Below are 15031 nucleotides of genomic sequence, written 5' to 3' on the forward strand. Positions count from 1 at the left end.
GATGCCACAACCACCTTGGCTCTCTGTCTGTTGATTGCACCAATCCCCTGCCTGTCCGGGAGTCTTCACACTCATGGTCCCTTCTTCCTGGAACACTCCTCCCTGGGGTGTTGCCATGGCCACCTCTCTTAATAATGTACGGGGCACCGTCCTCCAGTCACCTGGTAAATCAGTGACCCACTAACTCTCTTCCACTTTGCTTTTTTTGGTTTTGTTTTGCATCACGCAATTCTAAAACCTGCAATTATCTAACTGGTTTACGTGATTTGTAGGGCTTGCCCTCCTACGGAACACAAGCTCTGCGAGGCAGTGCGTCTGTCCTGTCCACTGCCCCTTCCAGCACCTGGAACAGTGCCTGCACCAGAAAGATGCTTTTGTACTCCTGCCGCCCAAATGCTGGACACCGGCAGTGTGTAGTCTCGGGTCCGGCCAGTGGGTTCTGGAGCTTAGTAAGCTGTCCCCCTGACTAGGTGGGGCTAGAGAGGTCCATGCCTCTCTAGTGTTTACCCTCTAATACCTGGTGGTGGGCAGGGACCTCTGGCAGGAAGTCCATCTTCGGGGACAGCCCCTGGGATTCAGGGCATCAACCCCTGTGGTGATGATTCATGGGAGCCCAGCCCAGCAGCACTACACCCAAACCTCCTTCTGCCCCTGGACAAGACCAGCCACTTTGTCTCCACCCTGAGGCCAACACAGGTAACAGAGAAAAGAAGCAGGTGGGCTCCTGGGGTGTAGCCCACAGATCTGTTCCTGTCTTCCCCGTTGCTCTGGGATGAGCTCGGGGATCTCCCAAACAGCCAGATCCATCCTGCGTTCCTCCTGCCCTCTTGCTCCACACATCCAGGCACACCTACTATGTGCTGGACGGTGATGGGGAAAAAACAGACATGGGACCCTGCCCTCCCTGCGATTAGTCTAATCAGGTAAGGTAACCTCCCTCCCCCAAATATAAAAGTGTGGGAAGTGAGGTGCAGGAGACAGAGAAGTTTTACACCCAAACAGAAATGGGTGGGTCCCCTGTGGTGACCAATCCTGGGATGAGGGGCCCAGGGGTGCCCAGGGGTGATAAGCCCTCTAAATCCATGTTTTAGGGGACTCAGAGTGGGGCCATTTCTAGTCTGCACCTTCTAGCTGGAATTGTAATTTAGGTTTCTGACGGAATGGAAACATTAATCTGGATGTTCAAGCAGTGGACTGGTTACTGACCCCCAAGCTAGGTTGTCAATTCCTGTGTTGTACGTAGATGCTTACGCCCAACACAACATAGCTACGTGGGGCAAATATTTTCACAAATAGAGCAAGTAACTAAAGCATGTTCTCAATACACAACTGACTAGATCATACTTCCTACCGGTGATAAGGCAAAACCAGCTTCAGATCTACTGACCCTGCGGTGTGCGTTGCATAGGCTGTGAAAACTGGTGCAGTACTGGAGCAGGGAAACCTCCCCAGAGAGGGAGGGACTCTCTCCCAGCTGCAGTCGCCAGGGGCCGTCTGTCCTACATAATAAAAACACGGCTCTGCTGCGATCTATCGAACCCGCTTCCAGCTCCGAGCTCCCTAGAGTGGATTTACCCTCTTTATCCTCCCAGAGGCCTCGTGGTCACCAAGGGGAACCTGCCTATTATATTCGGGTGCAGCCCCTGCCGTGTCCTGCACCTCACTTCACAAACTGTATTTTGGGGGAGGGTGTCATCCTATCGGATCAGATTAACCTCAAGGACAAAGACCAAGTCGGCCTTGTTCCCCATTGTTCCCGGTGAGCACTGTTCAGGAGAGACTGCACCGACAACCACCCCCCTATCCCCAAAGCTCGTGTCCTTTTCACGGACTCTGGCCTACAAACTCAAAAAGTTATTGGCCCCAAACAAAAGGAAGAGGCTTTTAAGATGTGTGTTCAAACACGGCTAAAGAACATTGCCAGGAAAATGGCGTAAAAGTGTGAAGGCCAAAGACAAGCCTCGGTGGATGGTGAGTAAGATGAAAAATCTCTGAACAAGTGCAGAGAGGCAATCACCGTGTTCACACTTAGTAGGAATGCAAGGATTTTTTTCCTCTCCTCATTGATACCACAACTTGTAAAGTCAGTAATCTTTACTCTTTCCCTCACTCTCGGCAAGGCTAAGTACCTAGAGCAGCGCTGTCCCATAGGAATATCATATACAGTGTAATTAAAACATTCTAGTAGCCGTATTTTAAAAACGGGTGCAATTAATTGAAATCACATATTTCGTGTGACTCAGTATATCTAAAATACGGTCATTTCAACAGACAGTCAATGTAAAGTTATTCACGAGATATTTTACATTCTTTTCTTAGTTTTGAAATCCGTGTGCATTTTACAACACAGCCCGAGAGCACAGCTTGCAAAACATGTGTACAACCTCAGAGAGGGCCCCAGATAATCCTTTGTGGAGTAAGAGGTCATAACGACTTACATTTTATTTTAAAGTCTAAGAAAGCAAGCCAGCTTTAGAAACATTTAGTATTTGACGAATACCAGCATTCTTACTAGGCATGTTTATCGGGTCAACCGTCTTGTAGCATTTGGACATATTCCGGCCCTAGGGCGAGAGCTTCAGCAGAAGCCAGCCCCCATCGACTTGTTCGCTGTCAACACTGCAACCCACTCACTGCACGCTGCATGTGGCTGGTTTAGTGGATGAAACATTTATGCACTTTTAACTAAGTTAACCTTCACAACAGGGGAGCGTTCAACACCCCTGCAAAGATGTGCTGGATTCAAGACGTGCCCGGTCACGCGAGCCAAGCAAACAGTGAACAAGCGAGTGTAACCCTCCCGAAGTTAAAAGCGCGACTCGATCTCCAACACGGAACGAAGCCAGGTCAGGAGGTGGCGCGGGGCCAGGGGCGAGCAGGGAAGCCCGCCATCAGGGGCGCTTGGGGAGGTTTAGGGTCCCGTGCCCAGGGAAAAGCCAAGCCCCCCGGGCCCCCTTCCTGGGCAGGCGTGTCTGCGCCCCCCGCCCACAGGGGGCCCGGGAGCCGCAGGTGCAGCGCAGCCCGGGGGGGGGCGTGCCCGGGGCGCTCCCCTCACACACTCGGCCGCGCAGGGCCTCTCTTCCCTAGGGTCTTCACGCCCGGCCCACTCATCAGAGCTGGGGCAAGGCTTTCCAAAAGGAGACCGTCTGCGTGAGGTTTTCCACCGGGCGCCAGCGCTGCCTTTCCCGCGGCGAGCGGGCGCCCTCCGCCCGAGCCGGGGACCGTGGCGGAAGGAGGGTGCGGACGGGGCTCCTCGCCCGGTGGCGGCCGTCAGCCGGGAGCGCCGGGAGCGCCAGCCCCGCGGCAAAGACGCAAGCCGCCACGACCGGGCGACCCACTCAAATCCCGTCCCCGCGCGCCCCCGCCGTATTTATAGGGGCTGGGCGGTGCCCCGCCCCCGGCGAGATCCTGCGGGAGCTTAAATCGCGCGAGAGCGGCAGCGGCACCGCCCCTCTCCCTCGATCCAGCCGGGTCTCCCTTTTCACGTGGAGAGGCGCCCGCGGCCCCCGACGCACGCCCGTACGCACGCCCGAACGCACGCCCGTACGCACGCGCGCGCTGGCGTCAGTTCCTGGCGCCGGCCGCGCGGGGCCCTGCTTCCGCTTTCCGCTGCGGCGCGCGCTCCGCTCTCCGCGGACTCGGGATCATGGCGGCCGCGGCCACGATGGCGACCTCGGGCTCGGCGCGGAAGCGGCTGCTCAAAGAGGAAGACATGACCAAAGTGGAATTCGAGACCAGCGAGGAGGTGGACGTGACGCCCACGTTCGACACCATGGGCCTGCGGGAGGACCTGCTGCGCGGCATCTACGCCTACGGTCGGGGGGCCGGGGCGCGGGCGGGGAGGGCGGCGGCGGGGCCGGTGATGGGCTCGGCGCGTCGTCCTGGGGGCGCAGCACCTCGCTGGGCGCGGCGAGGGCTGTGAAGTCTTCGGGCGCCGGGGGTCACTCCTGCAGCGGATGGCAGGCTTGTGTCTAGCAGGTGCTGGGGGCCCGCGCGGTCTGGGCCCCGAGGACTTAGCGTGAACCCCGCAGGCTCGTGCCCTCAGGGAGCTTGAGTGACTTCGGGGAGAAGCGCCGCCTGGAGCCGAGCTTGCTTCAGGCAGTGCTGATGGCTGCGAAGGCGCAGGGTGAGGGGAGTATGGGCTGCTCGGTAAGGGGGCTCCCAGGGGGGCTGGTGTTTGAGCTGAGGTCTGGGTTAAGGAGCCCGTTGTGAGAGGACCGCGCAGAGGGAGCAGCGGGTGCCAGGACCCTGCCGCACTGAGCCGGACGCCTTCGGGGAACAGAAAGGAGCCCTCCGTGGTGGGAGCCCAGGGGCGAGTTTGGAGCGGCAGGCAGGGCCCGATCTTGCAGAGCGTCCTCTGAGGTGACGAAGAGCTCGAACTTTGTTCCTAAGTGCAGTGCGAAGCCACTGGAGGGTTTTAAGTAGGGGAATGACACGGTCAGATCGGCCCTTTCGGAGGTTATTCTGGGAGTGTGGATTTGAAGAGAGGGAGGCAGGGGAGGAAGGCGGGACGTGAGTCCAGGAGAGAGTTGATGGTGTTGAGGTGGAGACGGGTTGAATGTGAGCCGCAGGGGAAAGAGGATTCCTGGATGTTGTGAGCACCGGGTGGGTGGTGCTGCTGCCATTTGCGTAGGTGGGGAGCACTTGAGGGAGGCAGGTGAGTCTGAGGGGCCTGGGAGCCGTCTGGTTGGAGATGTCGGGAGCCTGGGAATAGGTGGGGTTGCGGATGCAGATGGGAGCGATCAGCATCTTGGCCTAACGCGTTTTACCCAACAGTCCTTGATGTTACCACAGTTTAGAGAGAGCAAGGGCATGGGAGTTGAGAAGTGCCATTGCTGCCGAGCTGGGCGGCAGTCGGCTGACAGTCCTGCCTGCCTCTTGGCATCCAGGACATCCCTGCCCCAAACAGTTTTTAGTTCTCCATCCGTGTGCCTGGTCATCACGAGGGTTTTAAGTCATCTGTTACAGTTTTAATGTTAGACGGGGAATCCGCACTACGTTTTAAAAGACTACCCAGAAGAAACTAAAATACATCTTTTGTACATAAACTTCTGTTTACCTGGAAGATAACATTTACTCCTTCAGAGTAGCCTCATTCTTTGGTAATGGCTGTGTTGGAGGGGGTGGGGTTCATGAGGCTGCATCACACGTGGAAGGAGCACAGCGTGGACCCCCCACAGAACCACCAGAGCCGTGGAGTCAGCGCCGATGTAGCGGCATGAACGGCGTCCAGACTGATCCGGCGAGGAAAGGGGTGGCTACAGTGCTCCTGGATTCATTTTCCACTCTCGTAGTTTAAAAAGTAGTGGAAACAGTAAAAAGCGATGCAGGGTGTTGTAACATCAGCACAGAAGGAGTCGGGGTAAAAGGCGAGCCTCTCCCACCCATTCTGTGGAGGACCACCATTAACATGTTGGGGTTTTTTTTAGTAATCTAACTGGGGTCTCTGGATTCTACAACGATGTTTCTTTTATAGAGATTTTGTCTGTACAAATAAGATTCATGTTAGTTTAAAAATACAGTTCGGCCCAATTCATTCAACTGCTGTTTCTTGAGAGCTCCGGTGTGTTGGATTTTGGGTTCGGAGGGGTGAAGGTGGGGCCTTAAAGATACCCATCTGTGCACCAAGGAGCTTCCAGTGTCCTTGTGGTTAGAACTAACTTTCTCTGTTTCTTTTTACAGGTTTTGAGAAACCGTCGGCCATCCAGCAGCGAGCCATCAAGCAGATAATTAAAGGCAGAGACGTCATTGCTCAGTACGTCCCTGGCACCGATCGGGGTTGGGGGCTAGTTAGCTGAGTGCGCTGGGAGGGCCGCTCTTCTCCTCTTCCACAGACTTGCCGCCAACCCTTCCCTGGACTTTAGCCGCAGGGTGTCTTATTTTTTGTTTTTGTGTGCTTTACTCTAGAAAGCTGTTGTACTTTTAGCCAGCTTTATTTCTCGGTTGGCATGTGGAATGATTTATGATACTCTCTTATAGGCTTTATTCCTGATTTGCCTTAATTTTAAAGACTTGTTTACAAGAAAAATTATTTTTGGAGGACGGTTTTGGTCCCAAATTACAGAAGAGCATTACATTTTTAAAAAAGAGAATCTCTCTTTCTCTGCCACCTGTAACACCTGTCAGGGTTATAGACCCTGCAGCTCCGACTGCCCCTGATACCAGAGCTGCATCTGCTGGCCTTCCCGCCTGTGACACTGCGCGGAGTCCCACCCCTTGCCGTGAAGGTGTTGGTCCCCTTGGGGAGGTGGGCGTCTGGTCGGAAGAAGCTGCCCAGGTGCTTCTGCAGCCCGCCCCTCGGAGCGCTGCTGAGGGTCGGGGGGTGAGAGTGGGACCAGGTAGCCCGTCCTTCTTCACCCCTGTACCTGTGTTTTCTTTCTCAGATCGCAGTCTGGTACAGGCAAAACTGCCACCTTCAGCATTTCTGTCCTCCAGTGTTTGGATATCCAGGTAATCTGCCGCTCTTCAAACAAACCTTCTTTTAATCCTAGGGAGTACTTGCTTTTCTCCTGTAACTGCAGTGTTCAAAAAGGATAGTTTTTAAAAATGTCTGTTTAGTTGTACGGACTCAAATTTTTTAAGAGACTGAACTGCACACTAATATGAGAGCTAACTAATACTCTGTCATATATTCCTTGTCATTTAAATGGGGAGATATTTTAGGGGACATTCTTGTCTGCAAGCAAGAATCCTGCCCAGTGTACCCCACAATTGCTGGGTTCACACTTGAACTTATATTCGGGTCTGTTTATCTCCATTGGAAATGAGATGTGGGGCTAACACGTGGTAACGTTCAAAATAGATCTGCATCTGAATTAGTGCAGTCTGCCTTGAGAATACTGAGGATTCTCTGTTTTCTGACAAATTATTTTACCAGGTTCGCGAAACCCAGGCTTTGATCTTGGCTCCAACAAGAGAGTTAGCTGTACAGATCCAGAAGGTGAGCCGATGGGAGGTGGTGCCGTGTTCGCGAGTGCTGCTTCTAGTTCAGCTGTAAAAGGCTGACCGGTTGATTTAATCTAATCCTACTTTTCGGTTCCTTCAAATTTTGTTTTCTGATTCCTAACATTTTGTCATGAATCATCGTTACAGGAGTTGCTGGTTTATACTAAGTTATTTTTAGTGTAGCTGGTGTGATTCCAATAGCTTTTTGTAGTCTCAGAATTGTAATTTTTTCTTTTTTCTTTTTTTTTTTTTAAAGATTTTATTTATTTATTTGAAAGAGAGAGAATGAGAGAGAGAGAGAGAGCACATGAGAGGGGGGAGGGTCAGAGGGAGAGGCAGACTCCCCACCGAGCAGGGAGCCCGATGCGGGACTCGATCCCGGGACTCCAGGATCATGACCTGAGCCGAAGGCAGTCGCTCAACCAACTGAGCCACCCAGGCGCCCCAGAATTGTAATTTTTTCAACAGAAATCCATTTTAGTAAAATAATTGTAATTTTTGTACTTAACAAAGACTTGATATATATTAAGATGTTAATACTGTTTTTAGGTGGCTAGGATTATGAATTTCATGCATTTCTGGGGTATTTTTCTAATTAAAACGTATTGTTTCTGTAATAAGAAACCAATAAAATTGGGGCGCCTGGGTGGCTCAGTCGTTAAGCATCTGCCTTTGGCTCAGGTCATGATCCCAGGGTCCTGGGATCGAGCCCCGCATCGGGCTCCCTGCTCGGCGGGAAGCCTGCTTCTCCCTCTCCCACTCCCCCTGCTTGTGTTCTTTTTCTGTCTCTCTCTCTCAAATAAATAAAAATCTTGGGGAAAAAAAAAAAAAAGAAACCAGTAAAATGAACTTCATTTTGGCACAGGAAAGCCTAGAAGAGGGAGGGTCAGTCTTTTTGTAGTTTTATGGTGTAAATAATACTTGGGTCATCTTACATTGGAGTAGAGATGACCTGCACTTTGGGGAAACTCTGAGGTCTCTGGCTTCAGTGTGGTCCTGAGGGCACGCCCCGGATGTGACCCCTGTTTTAATTCAGGGCTTGCTCGCTCTCGGGGACTACATGAACGTGCAGTGCCACGCCTGCATTGGGGGCACCAACGTGGGGGAGGACATCAGGAAGCTGGACTACGGGCAGCACGTAGTGGCCGGCACACCCGGGCGTGTCTTTGGTAAGCACTTTTGTCTGTAACAGTCGCGCAGTGGGTAGTGTTTGTAAGACACGCTCGAATGACCCAGCACTGTTCTCCATTTGCTGTGCTGCGTGCTGGAGTGTTGGGGTGACGTGTAAGAAGTGGACAGAAGTCTCTGAAATGCTTTGAAACCAGGTGGAGTGGCTGGCTGCTTCCTCGTAGCCTGAGCTCTAATGATTTCACACTGATTCTACAGACATGATTCGGCGCAGGAGTTTGAGGACGCGTGCCATCAAGATGTTGGTGTTGGACGAGGCCGATGAGATGTTGAATAAAGGTAGGAGTCACAAAAGCCTAGACGTCTTCCTGACCTTGAACTGTTAACGTGTTCGCGACGGGGAGTTGAATCGTGGAGCGAATACAAATGTTGCCGGTGTCTGCAGAAAGCCTCGTGCCCTGGGGGCGGCTGGGGACGTGAAATGTGCACCTTGCTCTTCTCACCAGGGGCGGGGGGGCGGGGGTGCGTGAGACCCGTGGCGGCCAGAACCCCGGCATCTCTGCCCAGACTGCGTCTGCGGCTCGGCACTGACGGAGAGGCGTGCGCTCGAGATGGGCGGGTACAGGTGTCTGCTGTGGACGGTGGGGGCACAGGAGTGTGTCAGGGAAGCTGGTTTTGTGGCAGTGGGGTATTGTGTTTAGATACTCTATTTATTTAACTAGTTGTCTTACTGGTTGTCTCGGCTGGTTTTATTCTTTCACCAGTTGATAAGATAAATTTCTGCACTTGTTATGTGTACTTTCTAGGTTTTTAATGTGTTTTAGTAAAATGTCTTAGGACAGATATGTGGTGCCCCTCAGTGATGACAGCTGGGGCATTAGTCCGTGGTGGGGAAACACGTCATGAAAATGTCACCTTGTTACATTGTCCTCCTGCTCGCCCTGCCTGCACACACTCCCCCCCATGCCCCCCCGGCCCGGTCTCCTGCATCATACCAGGGGGTTGGTGGGGTGCCTCCCAGACGTCGGGGTCACCCGGGTGGAGGAGCACTAACCAGCAGTGCAGGTGGGGTTCTCGGGGTTCTCCTGGTATCCAGGTCCCCAGGGGCTGCTCTTGAGTTGGGTGAGACGCACAGCTACTGCAGGGCCCGCGGGGCTTCCTTAGTGTCTGAGGAAGCTATGGCTGCCGGTCGCCCCTTGTGCTCCCGTCCCGTGGGCAGCACTTCTTGGGGTGAGGTCTCTGGACCAGCAGCGTCCATGTCCTCTGGGAATTTGTTAGAAAGGCAGATCTTGGGCTCTGTCGTTCGTGTGATCACAGCCTCGACGTCTGTTAGGGGGCCCTGGGAGGCTGGGCATTGTCACACGCTCGCCTGCTGACCCCATGCTGCCCAGGGTGGGCAGAGTGGTGGCGTGGTGACCTGTGGGCCAGGTGCCACGGATTGAGTGTAGTTGATGCAGGATGTCCTAGTTTCCAGTACACAACTATAATGATTCTGTATGTGGGAGTTGTTTCATAACTGGAAGATTGTTTTGTAAAAATCCAGATTTCTGGATTCTCTTTTTTTTTTTTTTTTTTAAGACTTTATTTATTTATTGGAGAGAGAGTGAGTGAGAGATAGCATGAGAGGGGGGAGGGTCAGAGGGAGAAGCAGACTCCCCACCGAGCAGGGAGCCCGATGCGGGACTCGATCCCAGGACTCCAGGATCATGACCTGAGCCGAAGGCAGTCGCTTAACCGACTGAGCCACCCAGGCGCCCTGGATTCTCTTAAATGTGGCAGATGTGGCCACAGTGGATGCAGGTCCTCCCAGGGCAGCAGCAGCTGGGACTGAGCCTTGACTGCCAGCAAGCGTGTGAGCTTGTGGGCGACCCAGCACTGGGTTTCTGTTGCTCTTAACTGTCGGCACCCCGGCCTCTTGGGGTGGAGCCATGATCCCCAGAGCCTACCGGGGAGGGGCGGGGAGCGGCAGAGGGGCAGGGAGCATGGGTTTCCCGGCTCTGTGGAGGAGAGTCCGTGTACAACCTCACAGCTCACGGTTGCCGCTTGTGTCAAAGTGTGAGCCTTCAGAATTCACCGTGCCTCGTCCTTTGTCCCAGGTTTCAAAGAGCAGATTTACGACGTGTACAGGTACCTGCCCCCAGCCACGCAGGTGGTGCTCATCAGCGCCACGCTGCCTCACGAAATCCTGGAAATGACCAACAAGTTCATGACGGACCCCATCCGCATCCTGGTGAAGCGGTAGGAATGCCCTGCTTCTGGGTGGTGCGAGAACATAAGCCGCATAGCTTGTACCTGGGCCTGAAAACGTGAAAATTCTTATTTTCTGTTTTGAAACGCCAGCTTTTATATGTGCATTCTCTTTTGGCCCAGTAATTCCAAATTTATCACCTAGCTGATGGTGTTTGTCCATCAGTGTTGTGGGAGTAAAATACATAATCCGAGGGATAGCGGCCGTTGAAGGCTGAGACTGGTCGGCATGTGGCCCGTGCGGCGGAAGTGTTGACTGCTGGGAGGGCTGCGGCCGGGAGGGGCGGGGGCCGCCGTGGGGCAGGCAGGCAGGCGCCGGGAACTGTGCTTGGCTTGTGTGCGCCCGCAGACCTTGGTGGAAGAATGTGTTCACCGGACTTGTCTTTGTCTTCCAGTGATGAATTGACTCTAGAAGGCATCAAGCAGTTTTTCGTGGCGGTGGAGAGGGAAGAGTGGAAATTTGACACTCTGTGTGACCTGTACGACACGCTGACCATCACTCAGGCGGTCATCTTCTGTAACACCAAAAGGAAGGTACGCAGCCACCTTGAGCCGTTCAGTGTCCTTCGGGCCCAAACGGAAGGTTGGTTCTCATAGGAACGCCGGTCAGCCCTTCTCCTTAGAGGCTCAGGAGCGAACACTCGGGCGTGTCCGGTGGACTGTGCGGAAGTGTTGATGCTGGTCCCACGAGCGAAGGCTCGGGAGTCACTGGTTTTAGGTGGGCCCCGGGCCTGCGTTTTGTAGGCTCCCAAGTGATGCTCGTGTGCAGGTGCAGTGGAGAGCCCCGGCGGCTTCCTTGAAACAGGGAAAGGAGTTGGGCTACCTTCCAAAAAAGATGGGAATTTAAATTTCAAATGAGAACAGTGAGAGAGAGTCTTTTTTTTCCCTTGAGAAATTTATATGGAACAAATAAGAGGAGTTTTGCCCTATATGTGCTAGGGAAAGTGCAGTTTTCTGCACGTCTAGTGAAGATCGGTCTGAGTTTTAAGAGCATGTGCGCTGTGCACATTCACGTTGGTTCTGCCGTAGGCGATTGCAGTAAAATCCAGAACACACCATCTGGTTTGGTTTCTGAGCTTACAGTGGCATCTGCTGGTTTGACGTGCAGGTCGACTGGCTGACAGAGAAGATGAGAGAAGCCAACTTCACGGTCTCGTCCATGCACGGGGACATGCCGCAGAAGGAGCGCGAGTCCATCATGAAGGAGTTCCGGTCCGGCGCCAGGTGGGCCGGCTCTGGCTCCTCTCTCGGCACCCGGTCCCGCCGGTGGTGTTCCCTGGGCCCTCTGTCTGCGGGCTGTGCCGGGTTCCCCTCACGCTCCCGGCTGTGGTGGGGGCTGCCGGGGTGCCCTGGGCTAGGTTGAGTGGTGGCGGCCTTCACTGGGTAGGTTGGTCGCCTTATTTGAAGCATGTTTCTTCGTTGCTGGGTAAGGAGATTTTCTGTTTTTCTGTTCATCTTTCCATGATTGGTCTTTGGCTTAATCCCACTGTGGTCAGAGAACGTGCTTTGTTCACTTGTATTCAGATGTGCTTGGCGGCCCAGCGCACGGTCCCCTTCCAGACGCTGCGTGTGTGCGTGCACAGGCTGAGTGCCGTGGGGTGCCCTGGGGGTGCTCCGCATCCTCGCCTCTGTCTCTCTTCACCGTCCCGTCGGCATCGCGAGGGCCGTGGATGCGGTTCTTGGAGGCTCGGTGAGCTCCTGCCAGATGTGTCCTAAAGCCGGGCCTGCGACGCGGAATCGCTCTGTTGGCGGAGGCGCCGCTTTCGTCACAGAAGCGTCTGTCTCCCATCCTGCTGTGATGCAGCCACGGCGGCCGTGGCCGGTCCTGTCCCCTCTGGGCACCCTCACACCCTCCGCCTCCCGCTGGTGGCCGGAAGCTGCGGCGTCCTTGGTGCACGCGGCACGCAGTGTTCCGGTGTGGGTTTTCCTGTAGTGCAGTGGCGATCGCGGTCTTTTAATTGGAGCCCCTGCTCTGGTTTTATTAACGCCGACACTGGTATGTGTGGTTTAAACCGACTGTGTCGTAAGTGCGTTTTATTTTTCATATTTTCTGACTCCTTTATTTCTTTATTTTGGATTCATTCTTACTCTTCTTCCTTCTCCCCAGTTCTGATTTTGGAAAATGTTTCTACCTTCATGAGTTGAGTAGCCTCCTTAGCACAGTGCGTGTGTCCGTCCTCAGCACCTGTCGTGATGGGCACTGGGGCTGCCGGAAGCGGTGCCGTCAGACCCTGCCCTTCTGTGGAAACTCCACATGACATCTTTGCCTGACAGAGTGTATTTACGTTCAGACACGTATTCACCATTGGATTCTCTTTTCCTTTGTCTCTAACCTTCAGTCTGGATGGGTTTCCTTCTCCCTGAAGAACGTCTTCGTGTATTTAATTTGGGGCTGCCAGTGACCAAATGTGGGTTTTAGTTTGTCTGGAAGCGTTTGCTTCGCTGTGAAATGCCTCCTTCTGTTGTCTCAAGAGAGGGATTTGCTGAGAGAATTCTGGGTTGACGGTTGTTCCGTTGTGAAGTCCCTGCTGCCCCCGCTGCTGTGTTTGCTGTGTTTCCCATTTCCACCCTGATGTGTCTCGGTGTGGCTCTCGTCTTGGCTCCTGTCTGACAGGCATCTGACCTCCGAGCCCGGCCTCCCCACCCGGCGCGGCTGGGGTCCTGTCTCCCCCCTGGGGCTGCGCGTGCAGGTGATGACGTGGCTGTGACACCGTCCTGTTTTTTGAACTCTGTTCTCCCACGTTGCTGTCCCTTCATATTCTGAGTGCGTCTAGAGCAGTCGTGTCCAATAACCTACAATTCAAGCCATACATATAATCTGGGATTTTCTGGTAGCCACAGTAAAACAGATAAAAAGAAGCAGGTGAAGTTGATTTTTAATATATTCTATTCAACCCGATGTGGCATATTATTTCAATATTTTCAACATTTAATTCGCATTAAAAATACGAGTTAAGGTTTTTTTGCTTTCTTTCTGTTTCAAGTATTCAAAATCCTGTGTATTTGACACGGCCAGACATCCCATTCCAGCACATGGCGGGTGCCCGGCCGGTGGCCTGTCGGGTCCTGTCCTGGCTGAAGGGCAGAGTGGTGCGAGTTGCAGTTCAGATTTGAACACACGCTGAACCCCGCCCCGAAGTCACTGACGCTACCTTTCCTGACTCCTTGCTGGCAGAAGTAAAATGTATTTCCCAGTGATTGACAGGGGACTGGCTTTCGACAAATTAAATGCAGTACAGTGAGAGACGCTTCAGTTGTCTTTATCAGTTGGTAGCGTGCAGGAACTCAGTACAGCTGCGGACATGAAGTGCCCTTCTGCACGGATCTGGTGCAGCGACCCCTCACACCTGCGGAGGGGGGGGCCCGTGTGAGGATAACCCGATGAGTTTTCAACTCCTGGTCAGTCTAGGACCTTTTTTTTTCCCTTAAGATTTTATTTATAGGGGTGGGGGAAGAACAGAGGGAGAAGGACAGCAGAGTCTGTGTTGAGCGTGGAGCCCGATGCGGCGCTCCATCCCATGACCCTGAGATCATGACCTGAGCCAGAATCAGGAGTCGGATGATTCACTGACTGAGCCACCCAGGCGCTCTAGAACTTCTGTGACTGAGGTGATTGCCTCAAATTCCTTCTCTTTTTGCAGCCGGGTGCTCATCTCCACAGACGTGTGGGCCAGGGGGCTGGACGTCCCGCAGGTGTCCCTCATCATTAACTACGACCTGCCCAATAACAGAGAATTGTACATACACAGGTACTGGCGGGCTTCTCGGGCGTCTCCTTGCTGGTGGGTTTACTGACACCTTTCCTGCTGCGTTTACTGAAATGGTTTGTTCTGCTCTTGAAGAATTGGGCGGTCGGGCCGCTACGGCCGCAAGGGGGTGGCCATCAACTTCGTGAAGAATGACGACATTCGCATCCTGAGGGACATCGAGCAGTACTACTCCACCCAGATCGACGAGATGCCCATGAACGGTGAGCGGACGCCGGTCCCTGGTGTGGGGAGCCTGGAGTCCCTTTCCTGTTCTCCTTCTGTTTTGGGGAAGTCTGTTGTGAGCCTCCGGTTAGAGCTGTGCGTTTTCATTGTGTTTGTATTATTCCTTAATACGTGCCTTTCTTCCTCTTAGTGGCTGATCTGATCTGAGGAGTCTGTCGTGCTGACGGGGAGCTGGTGGCCGTCTGCCCGCCCTGTGCTCTGGTTGGGAAGTGCTCAGGGACGGCTTCTGGGTGACGGCGTTTGTGTAAACTCTCCGACAGCCCCCAGGACAAGCCCTTGGTGTTTTTTCTTACCTACATGTAAATAATGCACTGCTCTGAGGTTTTTTCATTAAATGTTTAAGACTTTTACCATAAACCCTAATTTATGTTTCTTTCTTTTTTTTTTTTTTTTTTAACATTTATTTAAGTAATCTCCACCCCCCAACATGGGGCTCAAACTCACGACCCTGAGATCAAGAGTCGCCTGCTCCACTGGCTGAACCGGCCAGGCGCCCCTGTGATTTATGTTTCTTAAGATGCCCCCAGCTTTTCTGGTAACGTGCAGTGTGATCTGGGCAGCAGGTCAGGCCCTTACCCCCCGTTCTCTAGTCTCTCGAATGGTAAACGGAAGTGGTAGAACTGCCTGCCTCTGCAGACTGCCCACGTTGGTCAGGATGATGGCGCTGCGCACTGTTCAAGGTCATCCCACGGTTTTGATTGAAGGTGTTTGCGTTCGTA

General features: G+C 53.5%; 1 protein-coding gene across 1 annotated transcript; it reads left to right on the forward strand.

The window, feature by feature from the left end:
• The first annotated feature begins 3581 nt into the window (after positions 1-3581).
• On the forward strand, positions 3582-14675 carry EIF4A3 (eukaryotic translation initiation factor 4A3). Its single transcript, XM_035025853.1, has 12 exons — positions 3582-3815; positions 5683-5755; positions 6384-6450; positions 6878-6940; positions 7982-8114; positions 8332-8412; positions 10170-10311; positions 10716-10854; positions 11429-11544; positions 13962-14069; positions 14163-14290; positions 14443-14675. Exons 1-12 carry the CDS (start codon positions 3647-3649, stop codon positions 14457-14459), a joined length of 1236 nt encoding a protein of 411 aa, XP_034881744.1. The 5' UTR covers positions 3582-3646; the 3' UTR covers positions 14460-14675.
• Positions 14676-15031: the final 356 nt, after the last annotated feature.

This window comes from Mirounga leonina, unplaced genomic scaffold, assembly GCF_011800145.1.
Source record: "Mirounga leonina isolate KUSES-001 unplaced genomic scaffold, KU_Mleo_1.0 Mir_197, whole genome shotgun sequence".
In the NCBI taxonomy this organism is placed as follows: Eukaryota; Metazoa; Chordata; class Mammalia; order Carnivora; family Phocidae; genus Mirounga; species Mirounga leonina.